Genomic DNA, 11,620 nt, shown 5'->3' with positions numbered 1-11,620 from the left:
AGCTCTCCCGGGTGGATACTGAGGCGTTCCCAGGCCAGCCGAGAGACATCGTTCCTCCAGCGTGTCTTAGGTCTGCCCCGGGGCCTCCTCCCGGTGGGACATGCCCAGACCACCTCCCTAGGAAGGCGCCCAGGAGGCATCCGAAACAGATGTTTGAGCCACCTCAGCTGGCACCTCTCGATGTGGAGGAGCAGCGGTTCTACTCTGAGCTCCTCCCGGGTGACCGAGCTCCTCACCCTATCTCTAAGGGTGCGCCCGGCCACCCTGCGGAGAAAGCTCATTTCGGCCGCCTGTATCCGGGATCTTGCCCTTTCGGTCATGACCCAAAGTTCATGACCATAGGTGAGGGGACTTTAACATATTTAAAACAATGACAGACAATAGAAAACATTACATTTTATTCTAATTATTAGACATATTCATCCAAAGGACACCTCCACCTAAATCACGTGACCCTTTGCAGCAGGGTGTTAAATGCCATCCCCAAGTTAATGTCCTGACACTACAGCCTTCTCAGTGGAGTTTACTTAATGTTGTTATTAATAATTGTTCACTTTCTGCATACTGGGTTGTAGATTTCTTTTTAATTTGGTACATTTTCTTATTTTCCAAGATTAATTGGCTGTAGACAACAAGATGACTCTGCCGGAGGTTTGGACTAGTGACCTTAACCTAAATTTTACAGCTCTTAGACAAAAGCTGAATGCTACAAACTTAATAAAGTTGCACTAAAAGTTGAACTTAAAAATCATTAACCTATGAGTCCACATGCAGCCCTGAAGAAAGAGAGCACATTTGCACTCAGTAGAAGTTACTGTCACAGATTATTCTCTTTATTTTTACATGTAACTCTTAGTGAATTTACACGGTGTGAAATCAGGCTATAGTCGCCAGCAGGAGAGACTTTACCTTCATCTTAGGCATTTTTTGGAAATTGATGAATTAAAACTCAACTCATTTACAAAGGCATTCAGACCTTTTGCAGTCTTCTGGTATCATCTGACTACATATCTTCATGTTTCAGCAGATTATGGATCTGAGCCTCCCTTGTCTCCTCCTTTTTGTCCTGACTGGCTGTGTGGAAGTCTCCGCTGATAACCAAAATGGCACTCACCGCTACGAGTACTGTGTGCTTGGAGCTGGGCCTGCAGGGCTGCAGATGGGATACTTCCTTTCCAAGGCCAAAAGAGACTACATCATCTTGGAGAGGAACTCGGGACCAGGCAGCTTCTTTAACAAGTAGGTCATTTTGTGAAAGGACCTCACATGGTTCAGGAGGCACAAGAAGCAGCCTAAGAAAGTCGTCTCTGACCAGGGATCAGTCAGAAGCAGTTAAGCACAAGGCTTCTTACATTGTGCAGTTGTTTCATGGACTTCAGAGTGGTTTGCCATATCTGTTTACAACAGAATTTTTTTCAAAATTTATTGAAATGTAACAAAATACAACAGTGTAGCTGAATTATCACAAGTTTTTTTTCTTTGCTGATGTCTGCAAAGTGTAAACTAAGCAGTGGGACCTGGCTGCAGACAAGATGGCGGATTGTAACCATGGCCAGAAGTTGTTAATTTTTTCCAGAAGTGGGGTTATGGTTAGGGTTAACCCCGACCGCTAACTGTAAATCTGCCGAGGTTAACAGCTTACAGCCAAGACTGACTACTTCCTGTTAAGGTTGGCGGTCAGCCATCTTGTCTGCATCCAGGTTCTCTTTGTCGGTTTGTTCATGAAGCTCAGTAAATCTGGGTTTTTTGTCACCTTGGACTTGGATCAGTAATCGGACCGGCTGTCGGAGCCCATCCCTCCTTTTGACACGTTCCTTCTCTGCTCTGTGTGTTGAGGTATCCCAGACACAGGAAGCTCATCAGCATTAACAAGATCCACACAGGAAGTCGGAACAGGGAGTTCAACCTGCGCCATGACTGGAACTCTCTGCTGAGTGATAAACCTGACCTCCTGTTCAAGAAAGTGAGTGGTGATTTTTACCCACCTGCTGACGCCTTCCCGCTCTACCTGTCCATGTTTGTGGAAGAGCTCGGGCTGAGGGTCCGGTATGGTGTGGACATTGGATGGATCAGAGCAGCGTTGTCAGCCACTGGCAGGAGCTACGTCCTGACTGATCAACACGCGTCAAACTACACATGCAGGTATTTCACCACATTCTGGCCCTGAGATGAACATTTTACATTTGCTTGGATTGTGGATTGTTCTACTTCTGTCTCCCTCAGCGTCCTTCTGGTAGCCACAGGTTTGTGGGTTCCTCAGACGGTAGAGTTTGTCGGTTCTGACCTGGTTGAGGGCTACGAGTCCATCTCCACTAATCCTGAGGACTACAAGGACCAGGCCGTTCTTATTCTGGGAAAGGGGAACTCTGCTTTTGAAACGGCCCAGAGCATCTTGGGAAGAGCAAGTCGGGTGCACATGATCGGTTCCAGCCCTGTTCGACTGGCTTGGCAAACGCATTATGTTGGGGATCTCAGGTAGTGCTAAAGATCTGTTAATTATCCATTCATTTAGCTAATTACTGTTAGCCAGCTATTGCAGCTGTTTATCCTTTACTTTGAGCTAACTGTTTGAACTGGTTTAACCATTTATCCATTTCAGTAAAGCTTACTTTTAAAATCTCCATCCATTACTTTTAGCTAACTGTTTATCTCTGCACTTGTTTGCTAACTAGTTTTACGCACTCTCTTGCAACACGCGTTGTTTAGGTTTAATAAGTAGATATACATTTTTTTTATTAAATTGTGTCTATTTTTTCTTTTTTCAAATCAGTTAACCACGTTTCTCCCCTATCCCCTGGCCATCCCCTGGTTAGGAATCTAACACTGATGTCAGCCTCACTAGTTGTTCAGCATTGGCGCTATTGGCATTTTTAATGTACACTCAGCTGTTTCTGTTTTTCAGAGCTGTGAATAATGAGCTACTAGACACATACCAGCTGAAGTCCCTTGATGGGCTGGTGGATGCACCCCTGGAGACAATTGCTATTGCTCAGCACAAAGAGGACAGCAGGAAGAAATCAGGCAGAAAGAAGAAAGAGAAGAAGGGAAAGTTGTACCTGATTTTTAATAAGTACATGCAAAGCCAGGAAAACAGCTCTGAAGTGACAGGAAGAGAACTGCCAGGGTTTCATCTTGACAACTTCGCCATGCGAAAACCGTACGACCGCGTGATTCGATGCCTTGGATTCAGATTTAACTTCAGCATATTTGACAGGTAGAGATTTATGTAACATTGTCATTAATGACAAGTAATGTACTGTCCTGGTAATAAATTCTGCTCTCTTGTACCCCAGCTCTGCCCGACCACCAAACAGTGACAACGCAAAGGGGAGGTTGCCAGGTGTGACCGCCTGGTACGAAGGCAAGAACACCCCCGGCTTGTTTGTGCTGGGAACTGCTGCTCACTCCCGAGACTACCGCTCATCTAGCGGTGGCTTCGTCCATGGATTTCGTTACATAGGTGACAGTCTAACAGATGTTTGTTATTTAGGTTGTCTTTGTTTGTTGATCCTTTCTGCCTCAGTAGTCACACCTTGGGCTACAAGGTGCGATTCCAGCTACAGCACCTGTAGTCGATAGCACAACGTGAACACTCGGATACACAGGTTACAGCTGGATTGCAGCAGAATACGAGTTTGAAACTTGTACATTTCAGCAAAGCAACACTTTTGTACCAGTCTGACACATAATCAAGATCACTGGTGGAAAGTAACTAAGTACATGTACTCATGTTTTGTGCTTAAGTACAATTTTGAGCCACATACGTATGTACTCTACTGGAGTATTTCCGTTTTCTGCTCCTTCATCCTGTGACTCCATGTCAGAGACAAACCGTGTACTTTTTACTGCACTACATGTACCTGATACCTTCAGGTCCTTTCCAGAATCAGATGAATCAAACCAAACCCAGTAGTAGAATTTTAATAATAAAACTGTAGTATTGCAATTTTTACTTAAGTAAAAGATGAATATTTTTTGAGCCACTGGTCAAAGTGATATTTAATCAACTCTATGGATTTTCTGCCCCAGCGCGAGCTGTCCATCGTGTACTTGAACATCGTTACCATAGCAACTCGTGGCCAGTGACGAAACTGTCTATAACACAGCTGCAGTCCTGGATCCTGAAGCGGGTCAACGAGGCCTCTGGGCCGTACCAAATGTATGAGGTGCTTGGGGATGTTGTGCTTCTTCGAGGGTAAGAAGATGCAAACACGTTGCCTGACCTTTTGACAATAAGTAAAAGTACAGTGATCATGTTTATGCTCATTGTATTTTGGTCCTGCCTTCTCCCTTTCACTTGAAGCTCTCAGTGTGAATACGTGGAAGAGTTTCCAGTCCAGGCCTTGCCTCAGTTCTCCTTGCTCTCAGGCCACGAGGTCTCCAGCCATGGGCTTCTGGTTCTAGTCATGCAGTATGGGAAGCAGAAGATAGACTATCTGGGGCGTAACAGGGCAGAAATAGACTGGACCAAAGCCTGGAAATCCAACTTTCTGCACCCAGTTTTATACTACTATGATGCACTGCCGACTGGTGAGTAGGAGCATCGCTATCAGTACAAATAAATAGTTATTTTGATAGTTTTTACAGGAAAACTATAACAAAACTGAAGTATTGTATTTGCATGTCCTCTATAAAAAGGCTGTGCACTCTGTGCAGCCGGCTGTTTCCTGGATCCATCAACACTCAGTAACCTCTACTAACATTTATAGTGCATCAGATGTTGTATGGCTGCAGTTCAGAACTTTTAGAACAGGTTCAACAGCATCAGTGCAGTGTTTTCAGATCTCACCTGGGCTTGGGGATGGGTACAGGGAGATTTATTGTATTTCTAATTTCTCCCAGATGTCACTGATCCACAGAGTCCAGGGTTGTTCATTGTGGCCTCACAGCTGTGGAGTTGTTACTTGTTGAACTTGGATTTGTTCTTTCAGGCAGAAATTTGAAAACGATTGCTCAGGTTTAAAGGGTTTGTTAGTAAAAGTTGTGAGGACAAATCTAGATGCCAGTAAACCGTTGGTGTTGGTGTTGCTTTGATAAAGTTGATGCCCAAATTCATGTAATCAGACTGAAGGATCGCCCACACCTTTTTGAACTGGTTTGCCTCTGACCTCCCTCTACTCTGTTTCTTCCCAGAGGAAGAGATGAGGCTCCGTCCTCATGGCTGGCCTTTACCCAGGCCCAGGGCAGTTCACCACATGATCGAGGACTTCCTCACAGAGTGGGAGAGTCCCATCTCTCACATCCAGCCACTGCGGCGCTTCCTGGAGCACTGTGTCCAGACCGACCTCAGGGCCTTTTATGCAGGTAACGCAGCACGTTGGCAGCTGATCTGTGTTAGCCACATCAAGCTAAACTGCCTCAGGTGATAGACAGTGACAAGAGAACAAAGTGGACTGAACATGTACATTAAGAGCTGCTGGTTGACTGTCATAGTACTAAATAAGTGTACACTGTAAATTGTTACACTACTGTGTGTGTGTGTGTGTGTGTGTGTTGCAAATCAATCTCACATTATTCTGTAATTGTTTTTTTCAGAATTGATATACAGTATTTTATTAAAGTTGCACATTGTTGCTAACAGATACAAGAGATAAGTGATTTAGTCACACACATTACAATCACTGCAACTTAACAACACCAAGTCAAAAGCTAAGACAGCACTTCCTGCTAATCTGCTGAGCTAGGCTAATTATCTTTTAGCCAAACTAGTTTACCTGATTTTTTTCATAAGATTTTGCCCTGTTTATTGTGGCATTACAAAGATGTTTGTTCATCAAATTTCATATTTTTCTAATTACAAAAAGAGCTCAGGAGAAGTGGTGCACTGTGCTTTAGCTAGAGCTAGAGTGCTAGCTCACCAGCTAGCATTCCCTTACTGTAGCTCTCTTGGTTTATCTGCTTTTCCGTGGCATTAGAACTATAAAATATTATTTTGCAATTACACATTTCTGTTGCACAGCAGGACTAAAAGAATGCTGCCAAACAACAAAGAAAATAAAGTGCCTGTACATTAGTTGTTGACACACCTGTTTAGAGACGAGACTTTATAACATTCATTGCAACACAAGGAACATTTTATGATGTTACACATTCAAGAAGATTTTGACTGCAGGCTTTTAGCTTTTTAAAAAGGGGATGTGTGCCTCACACATCAAAGTGCTGCTGATGCTTGTACTCAACCTTGAAATGTTGGCATCAATGTAGATATATCGTTTTAGTAGTTAAGTGAAAATTTGCATCTTAAAGGTTAAATCCACAGTGAATTAAATCTGCAGAAAAAGAACCATGAAACTTTCAAGCTTGTGCAGAGGGTAGTGATGTTAGACTGGAAACGGTCAACTCGACACAGCGCTGACCTTTCAGACCAGTGATATTGCAGGAATATGTTTCGATGCCTCGCTTCACCACTTGAAAAATCACATGACCATCTCAAACTAAGCTACATGTCATCACAGTCGTATCAGAGGGGTCAGTTTTGAACATGAGATGTACTTGTTACTCTGCCACAGAATCTAAACCCAGAGCTGTAGAGTGTGTTCATGAGTGATCAAGTCTTCTTTCTTTTGTTCAAGCGATACTGAACAAAATAACAATATAAAAGCATCAAGACCACATCATGGTCTTAGTTTTACTTCACAGTTGGCGTCAGATCCCAAGACTCAGGAGCAGATTCTGGGACAGGTGGCCTGTTTTCCCCTCTGACCCTCTTGATCATAACCCTAACTACACGTGTCTGATGATTTGTTTCAACCCAGCCCAAGCCTTACTCTAGTCAGCCTACTCGCAAGCTTTGGGATCTAACGTTTACCCTCACTTCCCCCACATAAATGCAACATTAAGGATTTGGCCAGATGTCACCATTTTTAACTGTGTCAGTGGTTCAGAACATTTCAACACAATTGCTTCTTATTGATTCAGTGCTTCAAAAAGCATTGTTGTCTCTGTCACTCTCAGTAAGTAGCAGTGCTGTAACTCATTCCTGTGCTCCTTCCTGTTTTATAGAGTCATGTTTCCGTTCATCCCTTACCCACCGCAAGCCACCGCTGTTCTGCCAGCAGGGATACTTGAAGCAGCAGGGTATTGTTCACAACAGTTGGCTGTCGCAGCACGTTCGTGAAGCTCGACTGATGCCGACCGAGCACAGTGCTGGCACATCAGGGGCTGATCCTGCTTTCTCCAACTACCTGGCACATACCAGAGCCTCCATGTCTTCAGGACTGAAACTTGACTTGTGATAGTTTAATCTGTGTGTGTAAGACCATGCCTATGATGCTGTTTAGGTTCCTCAGATGTGCTACCTCCAGCACCATAGTCATTCCCACTGAAAGACCAAATATTTATGACACTATGACATCCTAAATATCAGTGGTTCCCAAACTCTGTGGCTTGTGACCCCTAAAATAAATCAAACTGTACTTGGAACCTCTCAACACCAGGTGGAGAAATCTACCACAGACCTATTTTAACCAAAGAGCTTATTTTTATTATATTTTTATTCATGACAAAGCAAAGATTAGATGAAAGCCTGGAAAAAACAAACAAATGTGTATTTCCTCTTCTGGTATAATCACATCATGGCCTCTCAGACTTGCCCGTCACAGACCTCTTGGGGGGACCAGCCCCCGGTTTGGGAAACCACTGACACCAGTGGTTATCACTGTCCCTTGTCCCTTGAAAGCTCCCTCTAATTATCCCTCACAGAATATTTATACACACTATAATGTGCCATGTTCTTATCAGTATAGATTATTTAAAACTATATGGGTGGAGGGTGGGCATCACAAAATGATTATGCATTATATATTTTACATGATGTTAAAACACATTTACCGAGGAAATAAAAAGCTTGTTTTTATTTATTTTAAATAAATGTTTTGTAGAATGTTGCTGATTTTAACAATAAGAGTGCACAGAAAGATCTGACTACAGAAAATGAAAAATTAAATAAGACATTTATGAGAAATATCACATTATATCCAAAATTAAACACAACTGACAGTGCTGTAGGCAAAACATTGGTAAGATGTCTTTAAAACTTTAGTTTTTTTTTGAGTTGTTAAAAAAATTATTCTTATTTAACAACTCTTTATTTCAGTACAATACAAAATCAGAACACGGAGCTAAATTACAACACGGGCGTCCACCTGCAGTTAACACTTAAAATAATATAAATGAGGCATCAGAACAAGTAATTTTTGATCAACATTATGAGCTTCTTTTGGTCTGAAAACTGTCTCTAATATTAATAAGTTGACATTTACGAATATATTTGACCAGAATAATTAAATGAGGTTTAACCAATACATCAGTGAATTTTTAGTTCAACAAAGGACAAAGTTCATATGCGCAACACGAATAACCGTTATATACTGTACGTCCGTGCAAATCATACGGAGCACTTCCTTGTTGCTGAAAACGCTGAAAGACAATTGGACGGGAGCAAACGAACAAAACGGATTCTGATTGGACCTTACTGCTGTGAGTTGCCGACTCTGGGCAATGGGTGTGCGTTTTACTACTTTTCTGGAAAATGTGAAACGGGGGACATTTTTGTGCCGAGAGAGAAGGTGTCTGCTCCCGTACAAAAACTTGAAAATGACCCAGGATGGAGCGACTTTTGTGGGCCAGCGTCTGTGTTGACGCGCCGTGCCATCGTTCTAGCCGTCTCAGACGGAGCAGATGCCATATTGAAAGCACCGTGCCAGACGGAGCAGATGCCATATTGAAAGCTGATTCTTGATATTAAATTACGGCTTTATTTCCTTTTTGCTTCGGTAGTAGCATCGTAGAAGTATCGAGTGTAGCACAACAAACACAGCTCGCAGTCCCGGTAAAGTATGGACGGGTGGAGCCCCATCGTGGCAACAGCCTGCGATAATGACCCGTCCAGCTCCGAGGGAGAGTACATGGTGGAGCCCGGACCCGAAGATGAAGCCCGGGAGGCGTCGGACAGAGAGCAGAGGGTGTGCGGGGACGACGGGAGTCCCGCTGCGGTCGCGTTCGGGATCAGTGGTATCGGTGAGGGCAAAGTGGTGCTGGGTCGAGTCGGACCGCGAGACGAAAGAGAGCTCCGGTACCTGCACCTGTGGTGGGAGCTGGGACCAGCGGAGGTCGGCGGCGGTTGCGGGTCGAGCAAGGTGGGGAAAATGACTGGGACCCGAGCCAGGAGACAGCACCGAGCCGTGCGGAACCTCGGTCCTATCGGAAAAGACATTTACGGTAAGAGACCGTTAGAGTGTGTGTGTTGGTTAGTGTGCCCGTGTGGAGACTGCTGACCAAGTGTTTACTACACTTGTAACGTGAATTTGCGTGATAACAGTTGAACAGGGACAGTGCGACTAGTGAATAAAACCCGTGTACACTTCCTTTATTTTGCTGATGTACATCCCACATGATCTATACAGCTTATATTAAGTTGTATAAGAAGAATGTCAGGGACCAAACAGTAAAACAGAGGATCCAGCTTTTAAAACTATGGGCGTTTTATTAACCCAAAAATAAGGAGAAATACAAACAACAATATCAAATAGACTGGGCCCTAAAAGAGGTCAACAAAACATAAGGAGACTGAAAATACAGCAAACTGAACTGTCAACAAAAACCATGTGACCCAACAAGGGACACACACAGGGGAACATGTATATTGGCTGGACAAACCATTAACACACACAGGGGACAGACCAAAGACACTAATCCACTAATAAACACTAAACAGTCTGCTAGCAACTAAATGAAATGTGGGACTGTTTTGTCTTTTAAAGACATTAATAATAGACTTATATACTATAATGTGACTCTGCTGTCTTAAAACACTGTTTAATAAAGATATGCCTGTGCAAGATTGATAGAAATACCAAAAAGTATTTACAAAACACAAAAATATGGAACAAATTGGGAAATGCTTGTTATGATAGTTGTACAAAGAAAGGGGATTTGGGGGCTTCAGAGATTTTTATTTAAAACAAATTATCTAAGAAAAATTGGAAGTGTGTCTACAAAAAAAGCCACAATCCAAAAGTCCAATAATTGAGAGAATAAACAGAATCTGTAAGGTTGTGCAAAGGTTCAGATGATCAGTAATTGTAATTTGTAGTGGCCTTGTTTGAATATAAACGTACTGCCCCAGTGTCGCAGTAAGAGAAGACGGCAGCGTGTATGTCATGGTGTGAGAACCAGTTGCAGTCTCAGCTGTTCAAACAGGTATAAAGCCAGCGTGGCTGTGAATGCTGTTTGTTTACTGACGCCGTGCAATCTCAGTTCATCATTCATAAATTAGTATTTGTACATCTCTGAATATTTTCTCTTCACAGCTGTGAGGAGACTGAGAGAAGCAGCGAACAGTAACGACATCGACACAGGTATGAGCAGCGACCTGATGCGGTAAAATGCCTTCACTAGTAGAGTCCGAGCAGGCGGTGCTTAGCTAATAACGCTGTGTTTTTTCAGTTAGAAAGCTCCTGCAGGAAGACGTCGACCCCTGTGCAGCAGATGACAAGGGGAGGACAGCCCTGCACTTCTCCTCCTGCAATGGCAATGAGAGCATCGGTAGGTTGGAGTCATGTCTGAGGAGGAAATGGCACAAAACGAAGGCTCGGTACGCTCAGATCAATGGCGTGTTTCGTTTTATTTAGTTCAAAGAGTCACATCAGCACCAGTGTCTCAGCTTCACATTGAGTCCTTTAACTTTTCACTGCCACCAAGCGTGTAGCAGGTGATCAGAGGCGTCCTCACACCTGTCTCTCTGGAAACCTCACAGCATTCAGTCCCAGCAAAAGCAAGATCATAGGTACAGTCACACAGCTGTACACACATTATATAAATAAACAACATTACACATTATACAAGTAAAAAGGATCAGAAACACCCATCTCCAACCACAGATATAAGCCTGTAGACGTCTCTTCTGGCTGTGAGCTGCGTCTCTGCTGCCGCCATGTTGCAGCAGGGTTCGGTTCAGACGGTAGAAAACAGCAGCCTGTGCTGCCTTTGGGTGTGTTAATGAAAGAAAGGACGAAATGGAGCAACAAATAGCCCCATAATTTCACAGTTATTGTACAAAATGTATTTTACTGTTATTAAATTGGATTTAATTTACTGTTCTAATAAAGTGAGATGTAGCTGAATAGCTGCACTGTTGCACACCATATACACATGCACAATGTCGGTGGTTTGAGTCCAGCCGCTGACATTTGTTGCAGGTCAGCTCCTCTCTGTGTCTGTCCCCCACGTGTCCTGTCCACCTCTCTACAACCCACTTACAAAAAAAAAGCAAAATGTGCCCATAAAATAAGTTTAAAAAGGTAAAAATGAAAAACAGCCATTTGACTACAACTGTAGTTAAACTGTGCAGCTTAAAATTGAACTTAATAATGTGAAAACGTACATAATTGTTTAAATGCAAAGTGTAAAGTCAGTTTTTATTTTGAACATTTTCAAAATTAGTCCATCCATCCATCCATCCATTTTCTTTCGCTTATCCGGGACCGGGTCGCGGGGGCAGCAGTCTAAGCAAAGATGCCCAGACTTCCCTCTCTCCAGACACTTCCTCCAGCTCCTCCGGGGGAATGCCAAGGCGTTCCCAGGCCAGCTGAGAGACATAGTCCCTCCAGCGTGTCCTGGG

General features: G+C 43.4%; 2 protein-coding genes across 2 annotated transcripts in view; both read left to right on the top strand.

Annotated features, from left to right (window-relative positions):
• foxred2 (FAD-dependent oxidoreductase domain containing 2) overlaps positions 1-7,856 on the top strand; it is an 8,247-nt gene extending 391 nt beyond the window's left edge. The window contains exons 2-10 of the mRNA XM_020623119.1: positions 1,028-1,239; positions 1,837-2,142; positions 2,224-2,475; positions 2,903-3,214; positions 3,294-3,460; positions 4,030-4,195; positions 4,304-4,530; positions 5,134-5,304; positions 7,003-7,856. Coding sequence (XP_020478775.1) covers positions 1,031-1,239; positions 1,837-2,142; positions 2,224-2,475; positions 2,903-3,214; positions 3,294-3,460; positions 4,030-4,195; positions 4,304-4,530; positions 5,134-5,304; positions 7,003-7,235 — 2,043 coding nt within the window. The 5' untranslated portion in view covers positions 1,028-1,030 and the 3' untranslated portion in view covers positions 7,236-7,856. The remainder of the gene's footprint in view (positions 1-1,027; positions 1,240-1,836; positions 2,143-2,223; positions 2,476-2,902; positions 3,215-3,293; positions 3,461-4,029; positions 4,196-4,303; positions 4,531-5,133; positions 5,305-7,002) is intronic.
• An 843-nt stretch (positions 7,857-8,699) lies between these two features.
• The window catches only part of ankrd54 (ankyrin repeat domain 54), a 10,734-nt gene continuing 7,813 nt past the window's right edge, over positions 8,700-11,620 (top strand). Inside the window, exons 1-3 of the mRNA XM_020623135.1 lie at positions 8,700-9,219; positions 10,311-10,358; positions 10,447-10,545. Of these exons, the coding sequence (XP_020478791.1) occupies positions 8,838-9,219; positions 10,311-10,358; positions 10,447-10,545 (529 nt within the window). The 5' untranslated portion in view covers positions 8,700-8,837. The remainder of the gene's footprint in view (positions 9,220-10,310; positions 10,359-10,446; positions 10,546-11,620) is intronic.

This window comes from Monopterus albus, unplaced genomic scaffold (assembly GCF_001952655.1).
Source record: "Monopterus albus unplaced genomic scaffold, M_albus_1.0 scaffold292.1, whole genome shotgun sequence".
Taxonomy (NCBI): Eukaryota; Metazoa; Chordata; class Actinopteri; order Synbranchiformes; family Synbranchidae; genus Monopterus; species Monopterus albus.
Note: the sequence above shows the minus strand (reverse complement) of the source record. Positions and strands in the feature narration are given on the sequence as shown.